The sequence below is a fragment of the Megascapheus bottae genome, chromosome 15 (assembly GCF_031878675.1).
Source record: "Megascapheus bottae isolate mThoBot1 chromosome 15, mThoBot2.hap1, whole genome shotgun sequence".
In the NCBI taxonomy this organism is placed as follows: domain Eukaryota; kingdom Metazoa; phylum Chordata; class Mammalia; order Rodentia; family Geomyidae; genus Megascapheus; species Megascapheus bottae.
This window is the reverse complement of record NC_143523.1, coordinates 24,852,986-24,868,014: the sequence shown is the minus strand read 5'-3', so window position 1 is coordinate 24,868,014 and position 15,029 is coordinate 24,852,986. Positions and strand designations below refer to the sequence as shown.

Sequence of the window (15,029 nt, the reverse complement as noted above, 5' to 3'; positions counted from 1 at the left end):
CAGCTCTCCCCTCCAGCCCCTCCCAAACCAGGGTGGGGGGGGAAATTTACACTTCCCATTGTGTAGTATTGTGAAGTATTTCCTCTGTCCTTCCCCATCTCAGAGCCTTTAGTAAAACAAACGTGCCAAAGGGAATCTCCACTGTTTGCACAGCATGAGTGGGGGCCCCAGAGTTGCCGGGGAGCCCCCCCCCATTCTCCATGAACATGCTTCCCTCCCTATTGGTATTCAGTCAATACCTTCCTTTCCTAACCCTTCCTTGCCTGGCCTTTACTACGATCTGCCTGCTGACAGAAGGGTCTTTGTTGAAGGAGCTCAGGGTACAAACACCAGGGCTCCAAAGACAACTGCAGAGACTTCAAAGGGGCCCAACCAGCAGGCAGCCAGGGCCACTGGCTCCTCCCAGCACCTCTGGACCAGCCTTGCCTGAGGAAAAACCTGCTGTGTCTTTCCATGGATCAGACCTCATTCCCAAAGCCATTTGTTCAGGGTGTATTGTTTCAAATTGGACGCCAAGATGTGAGCCAGAATCCAGGGTCTGGTAAATATTTTGGTTCCACGGTTCGCTGAAGCCGCTTTGCTGGAAGAGTGACTTTCAACACTGATACTCCGCCTGGTAGAGTAGGGGGAGCCTTACAGGCTCCGGCCGGCCGGCTGCCAGTTTCATGAGTCTACAAGCAGATGATATGTCCCACTGCACACAAGTGACACTGTGTCAGGTGGCTCAGGATGGAAAAGCACCCTGAGGATGCCAGACTGAGGCCTCCAGCATCCCCACATGCATATGGTCCTGGCAGAAGCAACTGAGTAGCTCCTTGATCTTTTCCAGGGATTGGCAGGGGGGTGAGTAGAGAGGGGATGTAACAGAGCAGCCCTCAACCAAGGAAGCCTGCCCTGAGCAAGGCAGCACCACCTCACCAAGCCTCCCGCCCACTGTGCCCCAGCTTCTGGAACAAACAAACTCCAGGATGGCCCTTCCCGTAGATTTGAAAATTATTCTCAAGGTCTTTTTCATCGCCCCAATCAGCCCTCAGGTTGCCCCACTACATCATATACAAAATAGTTCCCAGATGCTCCGGGGCTTTGCTGCCCTCTTCCATAGAGCGCTTAGCAGCCTCCGCACAAACACCCACAATAAACGCAGACCCCAGGACTGAACACTGTTGTCTAGATGTGCCTGGATCAGCAGGCTGGAACAGGACCATCTCCTTCCCTGGAGAGAACAACTGGCCTCTATGAATTCAGCCTAAGACTGCATTCAGTCTTTCAGACTCCTTACTAAACTTCGCTGTCAAGCTGAGGAGCTTGGAATCAGAAGCCCTTTCCACACCAGGTGTGGTGAGATCCATCTCCCCTGTACAGTTCCCTTTTCTAGCCATCTTTATCTTTATCAGTCTAGATCATCTCACCATTGACTGTAGCCTAGTTCATGGAAATCATTTTTTGCTTTTTATTTTCTGGATGGTATTGGGAATCAAACTCAGAGCTTGAAAAAGAAAATGTGGCAATGGGGCCAGGCATGGTGGCTCATGCCTGTGATTCTAGCTACTCAGGAGGCTGAGAAGTGAGGATCACGGTTCAAAACCAGCCTGGGCACTAAAGAGAGACCAGCCTGGGCACTAAAGAGAGACTCTTATCTCCACTTAATTACCAGAAAACAGGAAGTGGCACTGTAGCTCAAGGGGTATGGTGGTAGCCTTGAGCTGAAGAGCTCAGGAACAATGCCCAGGCCCTGAGATAGGGTGGTAGCCTTGAGCTGAAGAGCTTAGGGACAGCACCTATGCCCAGAGTCCAAGCCCCGTGACAGACCAAAAAGAAAAGTAGCAAAGGAGACAGAAGCCAGAGTGATGTGGCCACAAGCAAAGGCACCAGGGCATCTCAGGAGCTGGAGAAGAGGAACAAATTCTACTAACACCTGCATTCTAGCACAAGGTACTTACTTTTGATCTCCACAGACGGATAACAAACATATGTTGTCTTAAGCAACTGAGTTTGTGGTGATTTGTTACAATGGCCACTAAACAACATGGACAACAACAGTAGCAGTGTTGCTAAATTGTGGCCACCCCTAAATACAGCTGCTGAAGTCTCAACCGAAGCCTGTTGATCTGGGGAAACAGGGACCTTTGGGAACAGTCAAGGTTAGATGAGGTTGTTAGGGTGGAGACCTCATAGTGAGATTTGTAGCCTTATAAAAGCAGCTGCCAAAGTAATTTCCTTCCTTCCTTCCCTCCCTCCCTGATCTCTCTCCCCTCCTAACCCTCCCTTCTAGTACCATGTACAGATGCAGGTAAAAAGTGCAAACCAGGAAGAAAGAGGGTGTTCACTAGAGCTTGACACCCAGATTTGGGACTTCCAGCCCCCAGATCCATCAGAAAGAAAATCATGCTTCATAAACCTCCAAGTCTATGGTGTCTTGCTATGGCAGCCTGAGCTAGCTAACACAGGAACTCTTTCTGCACCTATGACTACAATCCAGGCCCAGAATTCCTGGCCAGATGAGAAGAGAATAAGTTGATGTCCCTGTTGGCAAAAGTGGCTCCAGGTACATAGATGTGGGACACAGCCTAGAGAACAGATCTCTGTGTTCATGATTAGAGGGAGAGATTCAATAAACATTAACAAATTACAAGATCCCCCCCCCATAAGATGTGAATAAAAAGCCTGGCATGGTAGTACATCTGTAAGCCCAGTACTTGAGCCAAGGCGGGGGAGCATGTGTTCCAAGCTAGACTAAGCTACATAGCATGACCTTGTCTCAAAGGAAAGTGAAAAATTATATCACCTAGAAAACTCTGAAGCTGGGCACGGTGGCTCACGCCTATAATCCTAGCTACTCAGGAGGCTGAGATCTGAGGATTCTGGGTCAAAGCCAGCCCTGGCACTAAAGAATGCGAGACTGTTATCTCCAATTAACCACTACTACTACTAGAAAATGGGAAGCAGGGCTGTGGCTCAAGGGGTAGGACTGTAAAGCCTTGAGTTGAAGAGCTCAGGGACAGTGCCCAGGCCAGAGTTCAAGCCCCATGACCCACAAAAAGAAGAAGAAGAAGAAGAAGAAGAAGAAGAAGAAGAAGAAGAAGAAGAAGAAGAAGAAGAAGAAGAAGAAAACTCTGAAAGTCCTGCTGAGCAGCTTTAGCTCAGTGTTAGCTTTGTGCTGCTCATTATTCCTGAAAAGCAAGCTTTCAAGCGAGTGCCTACCTCAAGGGGCCCTGATCAGTACAAGCTGAAAGAGGCTTGTTGTAGAGCAACTAAAAGACAGGCTCAGTTCTGACCCAAGCAGCCACCCCTTCCCGATGGTCAGTCTGTTCTAATACACAAGATCCAATACCACTTGAGCCACAGGTGCCACTCCCAGCTTTTTCTGAGAAGTTTGTTCGAGGTAAGAGTCTCATGGCCTTTCCTGCCTGGGCTAGATCTCAGCTTCCTGTGTAGCTAGAGTTATAAGCATGAGCTGCCAGAGCGCAGCAGACAGAATTTTTTATTAGCATCATATTGCCAGTATCCCACCACAAACTGGCCCCAAACCACAGGATTCTAACCAGAAACCAAAGACAGCACACGTTTGAATCCTCACATTTTACTTGAGAATACATATGTGAAAAGGAATCCCACAATCTTTTCTTTGAACACCTCCAAATCTCTTGATGCTTTCTGGGAACCCCAAGTGAAAAGCAAAACCCCTGCACCACAGTATCCAGCTTCAGTAGAGGTCTCACTAGCAAACGCTGAGGTCCTGGCTCATTGCCATCAAGAGCCACTGTCACATACAAGTCATCATTGTGACCCCTGAGCCAGCTCCCATCTCCCCTAGCTGAAGCTGAAGCTCTCTGCAACCACCTTCACAGGGGAGTACCCTGGGTCACCTCTCCAGTCAGGCCATTTAGCCCACTGCCATGAGAGGATATTTAGTCTAGCTCTGATCAATCAACTTTATGTCTGGGGGATACAAATAAAGCCAACCACAGGTTGTGTTGAACAGGGGTAGCTGGAAAGAACTGAGCTCACCTAATCTATTTAGTCAAGGGCCCAATACAGATCCATTAGGCCAGGAGCCCAGAAACCAAGCGGGAAGAGCAAGGGAATCTAATTCCACTCTCACAACCTCCATGCAAATTCTACCCATGGAAATAAGACACCAGCCTGCTGAACCCACCTGGGCTGGACTAACAGGGCCAAATTCTGCTTGGGGTCCTGTTCAGCCGGTGAGGGACCTAGGGCCAAGAGTTATAAGGAGTGCCATGGGAACTCTGACCACAGTTCCAGCAACTGCCAAGTTAGTACCAAAATGTGTCTAATGTCCATCTGTAGCTAAGCAGGTAAAGAAAACATTATATATCCATTCAGAAGATTTTTAGTCAGCTAGTAAACGGAAGGAAAGCTTAATATACAAAGCATAAATGCTAGCCAGGTGCTGGTGGCTCATACCTGTAATCCTAGCTACTCAGAAGGATGAGATCTGAGAATAGCAGTTTGAAGCCATCCCAGACAGAAAAGTCCCTGTGAAACTCTTATTTTCAATTGACCATTTAAAGACCAGAAGTGGAGCTATGACTCAAAGTGGTAGAGCGCTAACCTTGAGCAGAAGAGTTCAGGGATAATGCTCAGGCCCTGAGTTTAAGCCCCATGGCTGGAAAAAAAAAATGCTATGCTAAGGAAAATAAGCCAACCCCAGCCAGTCAAATCCTGTGTGAGTCCATTTATATGACGTACATAGAAGAGGAAAAGCTACAGAAACAGACAGCAGAGGAGAGTTCATAAGGGGTCAGAGTACATTGTTTAATGGAGAGGGAGGCTTCAGAGAGATGATAAAGGTAAAGATCATGGTGGTGGCCATACAACATTGTAAACATATTTAATGCCACAGAATTACACACTGCCAAACGGCTAAAACAATTAAGATCACTACATGTATATCTTGCCACATAAGTGTTTTAAAGGAAACAGGGAGCACTAAGAAAGGAGAAACTGGCCCAGGAAGGTGGCATTTCAGGTAAGTCTGGGGAAAGGCCTGGAAGAGAGAACTGCAGCCTGGCCCTGGCTCAGGTGTAAAGAGCTAGGGAGAAGCAGCTTCTTCTGGGGGTATCTGAGGCCCGCTCAGTCACTCTGTTCTTTAGGGCCCCTGTTTAGGCCTGGGGATATAGCTCAGCTTTAGGGTATCTGTCTAGTACATGCGGAAGTCTTAGGTTCAATGGGAAAGGGGAGGGGTGACAGAGGAGTTCCCTCCCTCTCCTATTCCTACTCCTCATTCTAGAACATTCAATGTCTAGGGCCCATCTACTCGTCCTTCCAGGAGGAACACTAACTCTCTAGGATAGGGACAATTTCTGGAATTGTGGGATCCCTGCTTATGCAACTGAATTCAACAACTATGTTTGCATAGCCGCCATCTCCCATATACTTCAAAACTCCAGAAACCTCGTAAGTGACATCTTTGCTTCTTCTCATTTCACTTGCTTTTCTTCTATAATGAAGACCTTCATAGCCTGGTGACAGCCACCTTGAGAATTATACTCCTCGCCTTCCCAGCCCACCCCTGAAAGCACTGCATTTAACCTCTGTGCTCAGTGCTGCCCTCTGTAGGATGGGGTTAGTAATAACTCCCATCACACAGAGCCGTGAGAAACCACTATCCACAGCAGTACCTATTCCATATCCCAGTGCTTAATAAGGGTATCGTAGTGTTATTATACAACCGTTGCTATGCTCTTACATTTCGTTTTCTACAAGTATTTTTATGTTATCTCATCCTCTGTTCAAATGATTTACTGAAAAAAATGAAATTGCTTATCTCTCGTCTTTCCTTGCTTCTATTTTCCTAATATATCGTATCCCTGCAAAATTAGATTTTACAGTGGTTTCTTAAAGGTCCCCACCTTCCCCCAAATCACTCACCACAGCACCCCTTCACCTCTGGGTACACACCTCTCTTCACAATCTTCTCCAGACTTAAAATTTCTATTTGCAGCTAGGTGACTGTGACTCACACCTATAGTCCGAGCTACAATGAGATCTGAGGGTGGCAGTTTGAAGCCAGTCCAGTCAGGAAAAGTCTTTGAGATTCTTATCTACAATTTATAAGCAAAATGCTATTAGAGGTGCTGTGACTCAAATAATAGAGCATCAACCTTGAGCAAAAAATCTAAGGGGCAGACCACAGGCCCTGAGTTCAAGTCCCAGTTTTCTCTCTGTGTCTCTCTCCCTTTCTCTCTGTCTCTGTCTGTCTGTCTGTCTGTCTGTCTCTCCCTCTCTCTCCCTCTCCTCTCTCTCTCTCTCTCTCTCTCTCTCTCTCTCTCTCTCTCTCTCTCTCTCTCTCTCTCCCTCTCCCTCTCCCTCTCCCTCTCCCTCTCCCTCTCCCTCTCCCTCTCCCTCTCTCTCTCTCTCTCTCTCTCTCTCTCTCTCTCTCTCTCACACACACACACACACACACACACACACACACACACACACAGACCTATTCACCTTGTCTTTGTTTGCAAAGTATCTCTGAGGACAGTGGCTTTTGTTGCCTTGAGCAGGGACTTGTGCTCCACCACCAGCCAGGCACTCTGACTTCACTGGGAGTTCTACTTTCAGGGCAGGCGTCTCCACTCCCTCCCACATGCCTTGGCTGTCCACACTTGTAAAGCCCAGCATGCTTCTGAGTTAGTTGGGGGTCACAGCTGAATCCAGAGGCGCCAGCATGGTGCCAGGGTTGTGCAGAACTTGCAGTCATATTGTCCTACTCCAGCCAGCCGCCCTCTATCAGGAGGCTCCTGTGCCATCAGTGGGACGCCTGCCTTTTTCACTCCAGCCTTGACCGTGGGCATGATTTCACTATTGGAAAGCTCTTGGAGAATCCAGAGTGACCCGCAATTGGCAACCCATCATCCCCAAATTATTGTCTGCTTGACTGCAAGAGGTAACATGTCTGCTCAAGGGTCTCACCGAATTCATGTGTCTCTCACACAGATCCAGGCCAGGCAAAGAAAAGTGACTCTCCCCACTCCAGAGGCCCCCACCTAGAGCTCACATAAGGCTGAAAGATGGACCCTGCAAAACAAATATGTAAAGAGTTCCATAATCCAACATGCTTGGGGAGCGGAAGCCCCACGTGCCCTTGTGGTAAAGAGCCTGCAGTGGCCTCTGCACAGGACTCTGCCGACCTGTCCTCCCCCCTTCCTCTCTTCCTATCATGAATCCCAGAAACAATTCATCAACAATGCTCGGAAGAATCCCTTTTGAGGAGTGGGGTGAGAGACGACCTTGTAAGTCCTGATGATTCTGGCAGGAAAGAGACCCTGACAGGGCAGAGAGTCGCAAGAAGTCCTATTTCTCATGTGCCACGTCTCTACTGTGGCTGCTTCAGTTCTGCTGTCGCTCTGCCGAGGGCCTGGATGTCTCACAATAGGGAGGTCACCTTCCTGCTTTGGGTAATTTCACTTGGAGGCAAGACAGATCCATTTTGAACAGCTCTTCATTTCAGCAGAGAATGCCCTCTGCCTCTGATGGGGGCGGGGGCCTGGCGGGAAGGGAAGCTTTGTTCTTCTGACCAGTGCTGACAGTTTAATTAAACCCAGCTTGAGACAGGGTCGCTGCGGTCAGGCATTCTCCAACAGGGCTCTGCAGACTCTCCCAGCCCGCCTCTCCCACCACCGGGCCTGTTAATGAGTTATGGTAGTCCGGAGAACAGGGATATAAATAAGGGAAATAGATGCCCTGGGCTGCCCTTAATCACCCACCCCACCCCTGCGGAGACCCAGAGGTCGATCTTGTCAGGATGCATATTGGTTTCAAGGCTAAAAGGAAGCCCAGAGGATCTGCATTTCCAGAAGCCGCTTCTGGACGCCAACGCAATGCTGCCAGCCAGAGGGAGACTGGAAAAATGGTCAAACCTGGAGGGGATTGAGGCTGGGGGAAGGGGAGGAGACAGGGAGATAGCAACCACCTTCCCCCCCCCACCCTGCCCACCTAAACATGACATGGCAAAGATGGGGACTTGTGGTGGATTCCAGGGGTGGCAGCTGTCACTTCCTGGAGAGGTAGGCACACCTGTCTGTGTTGCACAACTACCATTGCAAGTGTTTGCAGCATCCTGTACAGAGCCTGACTGCAGGGGCCCTCAGGAGCCAGGGATGAGTGGGGAGCAGATGGATGCAGAGAGGATGGGTGGGGGGAGATGTTGGGGTATGAGGGTGGAGAGGTCGGGGTAGATGTGTGTAGGTAGATGATTGGCGGGGGATAGTAAGTAGAGAAGAGTAGGAAGGTGAGCAGATGGGGGAAGCCACTAAGTAGAAGGTGGAGGAAGAGGACAAGAATGAAGGGATGGGTATAAAGTCACCTGTCTGGATGGAAAGGAGGGAGAATGAAGGGATACAAGGTTAGAGGGATGGAGATGGAGAAGCAGCAGAGTGGTGGGGTGGAGGGGTGGGTCGGCAGGGGAATGGTGGAGACGGTGGAGAAATGAGAGGTACATGTGTGATACCCAAGCAACAGACAGGCTCAGCCCCTCAGGAATGTCACAAACGCTTGGAGATTGCAGACTTTCACTCCACGCTGCACTGGGGAAGCGCTGACCTCCCTGAGATGCTCAGTAGATGAGATCAGGTGATGCACGAGCCTGGCAGGGGATGTCCTTCCTCCTCCTAATCATCACCACCTGCACTGCACTTCCAGAAACTTCCCCTGGGAGATGGTGGCAGTGAGATGGTGGCAGTGAGGGGCTGTCTCTGCACAGGCTCACTTGTGCAGCAATAAACTGGGTCTGGGAGGAGGTGGGTGCTCTTCTGATAGGGAGGGGGCACTGAGCAGAAACTCCGTGCTCAGCCTCAATGGAAAGTCCTCAAGGAAGTGGAGGCTTTGCCTGTAACTGTAGGTTACTAGAAAATGTTCTTAGGGCAATATAGTCTATGTGTTCCATGTTTGCTCTCTTTTCACTGCTCAGGAAGTTACTGAGAGTTCAAAATGCAGGTACAGGTTCCCTTTTTTTCTTAATGACTACTCAGGGCCAGGAGTGTGGCCTAGTTGTAGAGTTCATGCGTAGCACACACAAAGCCCTGGGTTTGAGTCCTTGGTACCACATACTCAGAAAAGGCCAGAAGTGGTGCTGTGGCTCAAATGGTACAGCACTAGCCTTGAGAAAGGCCAAGGACAGTGCCCAGGCTGAGCTCAAGCCCAGGACTGGTATACATGCACACACAAAGTATCCCAAGCCGAACTCCAATCTTTGGCCAATGGAGGCCTTCTGCTGGCCAGGAAACCAAACTCCTGCTGCAGCCTCCTTTGGGTACTTTTTAGGAACAGAGTACCTATTGGGCAAAGGTCTCTACAAAGGGGAGGATTCTGAGTTATAGAATAAGGTTCACCAGGTGTAGGGCTCACGCCTACAATCCTAGCTACTCAGGAGGTTAAGATCTGAGGATCATGGTTCAAAGCCAGCCCTGGCAGGAAAGTCTCTGGGAGTCTTATCTCCAGTTAACCATGAGAAACGCAGAAGTGGCGCTGTGGCTTAAGAAGTAGAGTACTAGCCCTGAAATGAAGAGCTCAGGGACAGTGCCCAGCCCTATAGTTCAAACCCTACTATCAACAACAACAACAAAAATAAAGAAATAAAGAAGAGGTGGCCCGGCGAGGTGGCTCACACCTGCAATTCTAGCTACTCAAGAGGCTGAGATCTGAGGATCCCGGTTGTTTCAAAGCCAGCTCGGGTACTAAAGTCTGTGAGACTCTTATCTCCATTAACCACTAGAAAACCGGAGGTGGCGCTATTGCTCAAGGGGTAGGGCGGTAGCTTTGAGCTGAAGAACTCAGAGAAAGCGCCCAGGAAGAGAGTTCAAGTCCCATGACTGACAAAAAAAAAAAAAAAAGAAGTAAGGTTCTGGGTGAGGCAAACCTCTGTGGGGACAAGGGAAGCCAACAATGCTGTTGGACAAATGTTTTGGGCTAGGGGGCCGAGGGTCTAGCCTAGTAGTAGAATGCTTTCCTGGCATGCACAAAGTCCTGGGTTCGATTCCTTGGTACCACATACACAGAAAAAGCCAGAAGTGATGCTGCGGTTCAAGTGGTAGAGCACTAGCCTTGAGCCTAAGTGCTCAAGGACAGTGCCCAGGCCTTGAGTTCAAGCGTAAGGACTGGCAAATACACACACACACACACACACACACACACACACACACACACACACACACATATGACTGGGAGCCTGAAAAGCCATCTCAGTGGGATTTTTCCAAGGCCTCCCAAAGGTCTATAGGTGACAGTCACACTTCTCTTTGATCCTCACAACAGCTCTGAGAGTCAGACATTGTTATCTTTGTCCCAGAAAAGCACATCAGGGTCTTCAGGGTTAAAAGAAGTTCAACTGTGTCATTAACTGACAGTCTTCATTTTGTTTGGGCTGGTGTTAAGGAATGAATCCAGGGCCACTGAGCTACATTCCTAGCAGTTTTCACCCAAACCAGAAGTTTTATTGTCCTCACAGATGCTGTCTGATTGCCTATAGAAAAACAATACATCCATCAGGTACTAAGGATTCACGCCTGTAATCCAAGATACCTTAGAGGTTGAGATTTGAGGATTGCAGTTCAAAGCCAGCCCTGGAGGGAAAGTCCATGAGACTCTTACCTCCAATTAATTACTCAAAAGCCAGAAGAAGAGCTGTGATTGGAGAGGTGTAGCTCTAGCCTTGAGCAAAAAAAGCTCAGGGACAGCACCCAGGCCCTGGGTGAAAGACTCAGGACTGAGTAACAGCAACAACAATTATACATCCTTTGAAACACAGAAAAGAAAACCACCCACAAGCCATCCTTTTTGGCATTCTGCTGTCATTTTTCCATGCATTATTTGGAGTAATTCATTCAGGAATCATAATACCAACATGATTTTACATCCTGGCTTTTGATATCATAAACATCTATAATATTTAATATGTCTCATAAAAGGCATTTTTAATGACTGCATTAGGTATCCCATAAAACACACATATATGATCTGCCTAGCCACTCCTTTAATGTTGTACACTTAGGTCTTCCCCAATCCATATTCTCAATATTCTAAACAATGCTGCAGTGAACATCTTTATGTTCAAGCTTTATTATTCCCTTAGGATAGATCTCCAATAGCAAGATTTCCAGGTATAGTTTAAGTCAGGTTCTTCACAGACCTTTCAAGATCTGATTAAGTCTAACCCCACCATCAAAATGCCCTGTGGTCCAAGGGAAAGCCCTGCTCTGAGCCAGTGATCCTGTATTTGGGAGGAATGAACAGGCTGACTCAATCAGCAGAATCTACTAATGATGAACAACCGACAAAAGGATTGTAACTTGTAGAATCTGTACAGACCATATCAACTGAACCATGGACCACTCCACCTACACTTCCCAACACAGTTGTTTCTTCATGCTGATTCCACATATCCTCTACATGAAGGTCCATAATTTGCTCCAGGTGGAAAGAATTAGTATCAGATCTCTCCACATCAAAGGGAAGGTCAAGTGAGAGACCAGAAATGCCAGGCACTGTCTCCTGGTGTTAGCCCGTCTTCTGAGGGAAGAAATCCCACCTCCAGTTCCTGAGCAGGCTCAGAATTCAGGGTATCACTGCACCAACCCCAGCCATCCCACAAACCCCAGCACAGCTCACTGTCCAGGGGGTGATCGCCTAACCCAAGATGGACCAATTGGATTCTTTCCCCCCAAAATTTGAAGTTGAGACCCAAGACACAGTGCAGATCTGAGCACCATAGTCACAGGAAGTAAGTGGAGAGTCAGAACTGTGACTAACCTAAGAGGTGATGGCACCGAGGGGCAGCCAGTAGGCCCAGGACACTGGTTTGTAAGGAAGTGCAGGGCAATAAGGTAGATATTCAGAAAGGGAAAGGCCAGCTGCCTGTGCATGGCCAGGTACATCGTGGACCACAGAGAATCAATGTGTAGACCTACAGCTCAGCACATGGACGCCACAAACCACACCAACCATCATGGAACCACACAGACTGGTATATGAACCATAGATTAAACAGATATTATAATAACACTTACTGCCACAAGAATCTGGTGCCTTTATCAGCTGAAGAGAACGTGCCTACACAGTAGGAAATAGTGGGCCTGGCACAGACAGTTCCTGAAGAGTGGCCCCAGTCAGGAGGAAGAAGAAACAGGAAGTGACTAGCAAATTGGGAAGGTGCCTAGAGACCACTCACTTAGCAAGAAACCTGGAACACGTGGGAGAGGTGGAAAGAGTCCATTTGGTTAAGCCAGGAAGAGGGGAGCCAGTCCAGATTCCAGGTCCCTGGCCACTCCGGTAGCCCCATCTTCCACCTCCCACCAGCCCCACCCCACCCACCTAAGTGCATTCCTTCATGCTTTCAAGCCCCTTTCTCCAGGCAGCTCCCATCCCCCAAAGAGACAAACCCATCACTCATCTTTGTGCCTTGCTGCACACAAAGAAGGTTCCAGCTAGGGCCTCACACAGGCTAGGGAAGTGTTGCCATCTTAAAGGGACCCCAAACTTCCCATCCCAAATTTTTTTTAAAGTCTTCCAAGTGACAAGGAGTTTGGCCTAGTGGTAGAGTGCTTGCATAGTATGCACAAAGACCTGGGTTTGATTCCTCAGTACCACATACATAGGAAAGTCAGAAATGCTGCTATGGCTCAAGTGGTGCTGGCCTTCAGGAAAGCCCAAGGACAGTGCTCAGGGCCTGAGTTCAAGCCCCAGGACTGGCAAAAAAAAAAAGTCTTCCAAAAAAACTAACAAAAAAAGCATGATTTTTCTAGTTACAGAAAGAAAAGTTATTAGACTGTAGATTCTAGGGTAAGAGCTTTTCTAATATGCGCATATGTCTGATAAAGAATTGATTGCCAGGCCAGGAGTTTGGCTTAGTGGTAGAGTGCATGCCTAGCACACATGAAGATCCGTGTTCGATTCCTCGGTACCACATACATAGAAAAAAAGCTGGAAGTGGTGCTGAGGCTCAAGTGGTAGAGCTCTAGCCTTGAGAAAACACAAGGACAATGCTCAGGCCCTGAGCTCAAGCCCAGGACTGGCAAAAAAAAAAAAAAGAATTGATTGCCTGGGGAGGTGGTGAACTCCCCATCACTAGAGGTAACCAAGCAAATGCTGCAGAGTCACATGGGAAGAAACTAGCAAGGAGATTCCTTTGTAAATTTCAAAGGTACCATCCAATCCAAGGTCTCGCAAGGCAAAATACTTAACAGAGCAATCACAGACACCGCTGGAAAATCACAAAGCAGCAGAATTAACTACCAACCTTTAAACTCAGAAATATATTAACAATAAATAAAAATACAGCCAGCCACCACAGGTAATAAGCTCATAGATCATATTACCCTAAGCAATAAAAGGAGCTGAAAACAGAAGCAAGTTCGAGAAGGGTTTTCTTGAATGAATGAAGGAAAGAATGAATGAACAGATGGATGGATGAATGAGTGAATATTCAACCCAAGGCTGTTGACCAACAGCAATACAACATGCATTTTTAAAAAGTGCCCTGTGTAAAAAGCATCATTGGCAGTTGCCACCCCCAGAGACCCCTGTTCCCTGGCTCCCCAACACAATCAGGAGATCTGATGAACTGATTCTTCCCAGCACTTGTGGAATGTTCCACACAATAGCTTCCCACAGAACCTTTTCTGCCAGATGAGGAGCACAGGAAAATCCAGCCTCCACTGACTACGCCACATGCTCCCCACAGAATGGCAGAAAAATCATAGACAGAAGATTGTAGACATGGAACTCACAGTCTGGACAGAGCCTGGTTGTTCTGGAAGAGCAATTCTGGTAACATGTGCAGCTGGTTCCGGTTCAGTCGCCTGAAAAATGAAGACAGAAGAAACAAGATTCACTAAGAGGTCCAAGAAATCCAGAGGACTTCTAAGAAAGCCCCAGGTTCCGAGTCCAGGGGCACTGGGTTCAAGTCCTAGCAGTGGCAATGTGTAACCCCAGGGAAGCCACCTTCTCTAGATCATGTTCCTTCCTGAAGGTGGGAGCTGGGCCATCCAGCACTTAGAGGGAAGACAAATGGAAACACCTTACCAAGTCGGTGCCAGAGAAGCTTTCCTTCCTTCTTTCTCCCCTAGCCCATCACCTTTGTAGTCCATAAGGGATGCACCCCAATACCTTGTGAAGTCATTCTCCACCAGATCAGAAATGCGAGATAACCCCTAATGGGGTTGGAATAGCCCCACATCCCAGTTCCTCATTGCTTTCAACCACATTTGGGTAAGTAGCTGCTTGGTGTTTGCTTATTGTTTGCTTGAGTTTATTTGCTTGTTTGTTTTTTTCAAAATGATAATAACAAATAATTTATTTGGTCCAAGACTGTGACTTGAACTCAATACTTGATTTTTTGGGGGGAGGAGGGGGCGAGTCAGTCGTGGGGTTTAAGCTCTGGGCCTGGGCACTGTCCCTGAGCTCTTCAGCTCAAGGCTAACACTCTACCATTTGAGCTACAGTGCCTCTTCTGGTTTTCTGGTGGTTAACTAGAGATAAGAGTCTCATGGACTTTCATGCCCCGCTGACTTTGAACCACAATCTTCAGATCTCAGCATCCTGAGTAGTTAGGATTACAGGCGTGAGCCGCCACACGCTTTTGCTCATTGGTAGTACTCTACCAACTGGCCAAACTTCCAACCCGACAAGTGATTTTCTTTAAATCACTTGTGGATATCCTTCCATGCTTACTTTTTTTGTTCATTTAACAATTGAGATTGAACTCAGGGCCTCACACATGCTAAGTAGGTACTCTACCACTGAGCCTACCACCCTAGCTTCCTCTCCCTATACCTTTTATTTGTAATGGTTGAATTGTATTTCCATAATGGCTCTTTGTATATATATATATATTTACATATAATTTTATTGTTATTATTCAGGTGATGTACAAAGGTGTTACCATTTCACAATTCAAGTAATAGGTACATTTCTCTTTTGGACAATTCCATCCTTTCTTTCACTTTCCTAGTTTCCCCCTCCCATCCCTACCCACCAGTTGCGTAGTTCATTTTCTGCATAGTCTATTCTGAATACCATGA

The 15,029-nt window shown here is 47.8% G+C and overlaps 1 protein-coding gene across 3 annotated transcripts in view; it reads right to left on the bottom strand.

Annotated features, from left to right (window-relative positions):
- The window catches only part of Slit1 (slit guidance ligand 1), a 137,147-nt gene that overhangs the window by 100,523 nt on the left and 21,595 nt on the right, over positions 1 to 15,029 (bottom strand). For all 3 annotated transcript variants that reach the window (XR_016537813.1, XM_090346152.1, XM_090346153.1), the window contains exon 4: positions 13,737 to 13,808. Coding sequence is in view for 2 of the 3 variants with exons in the window: in XM_090346152.1 (XP_090202278.1) it covers positions 13,737 to 13,808 (72 nt within the window). In the remaining variant the exon portion in view is untranslated. The remainder of the gene's footprint in view (positions 1 to 13,736; positions 13,809 to 15,029) is intronic.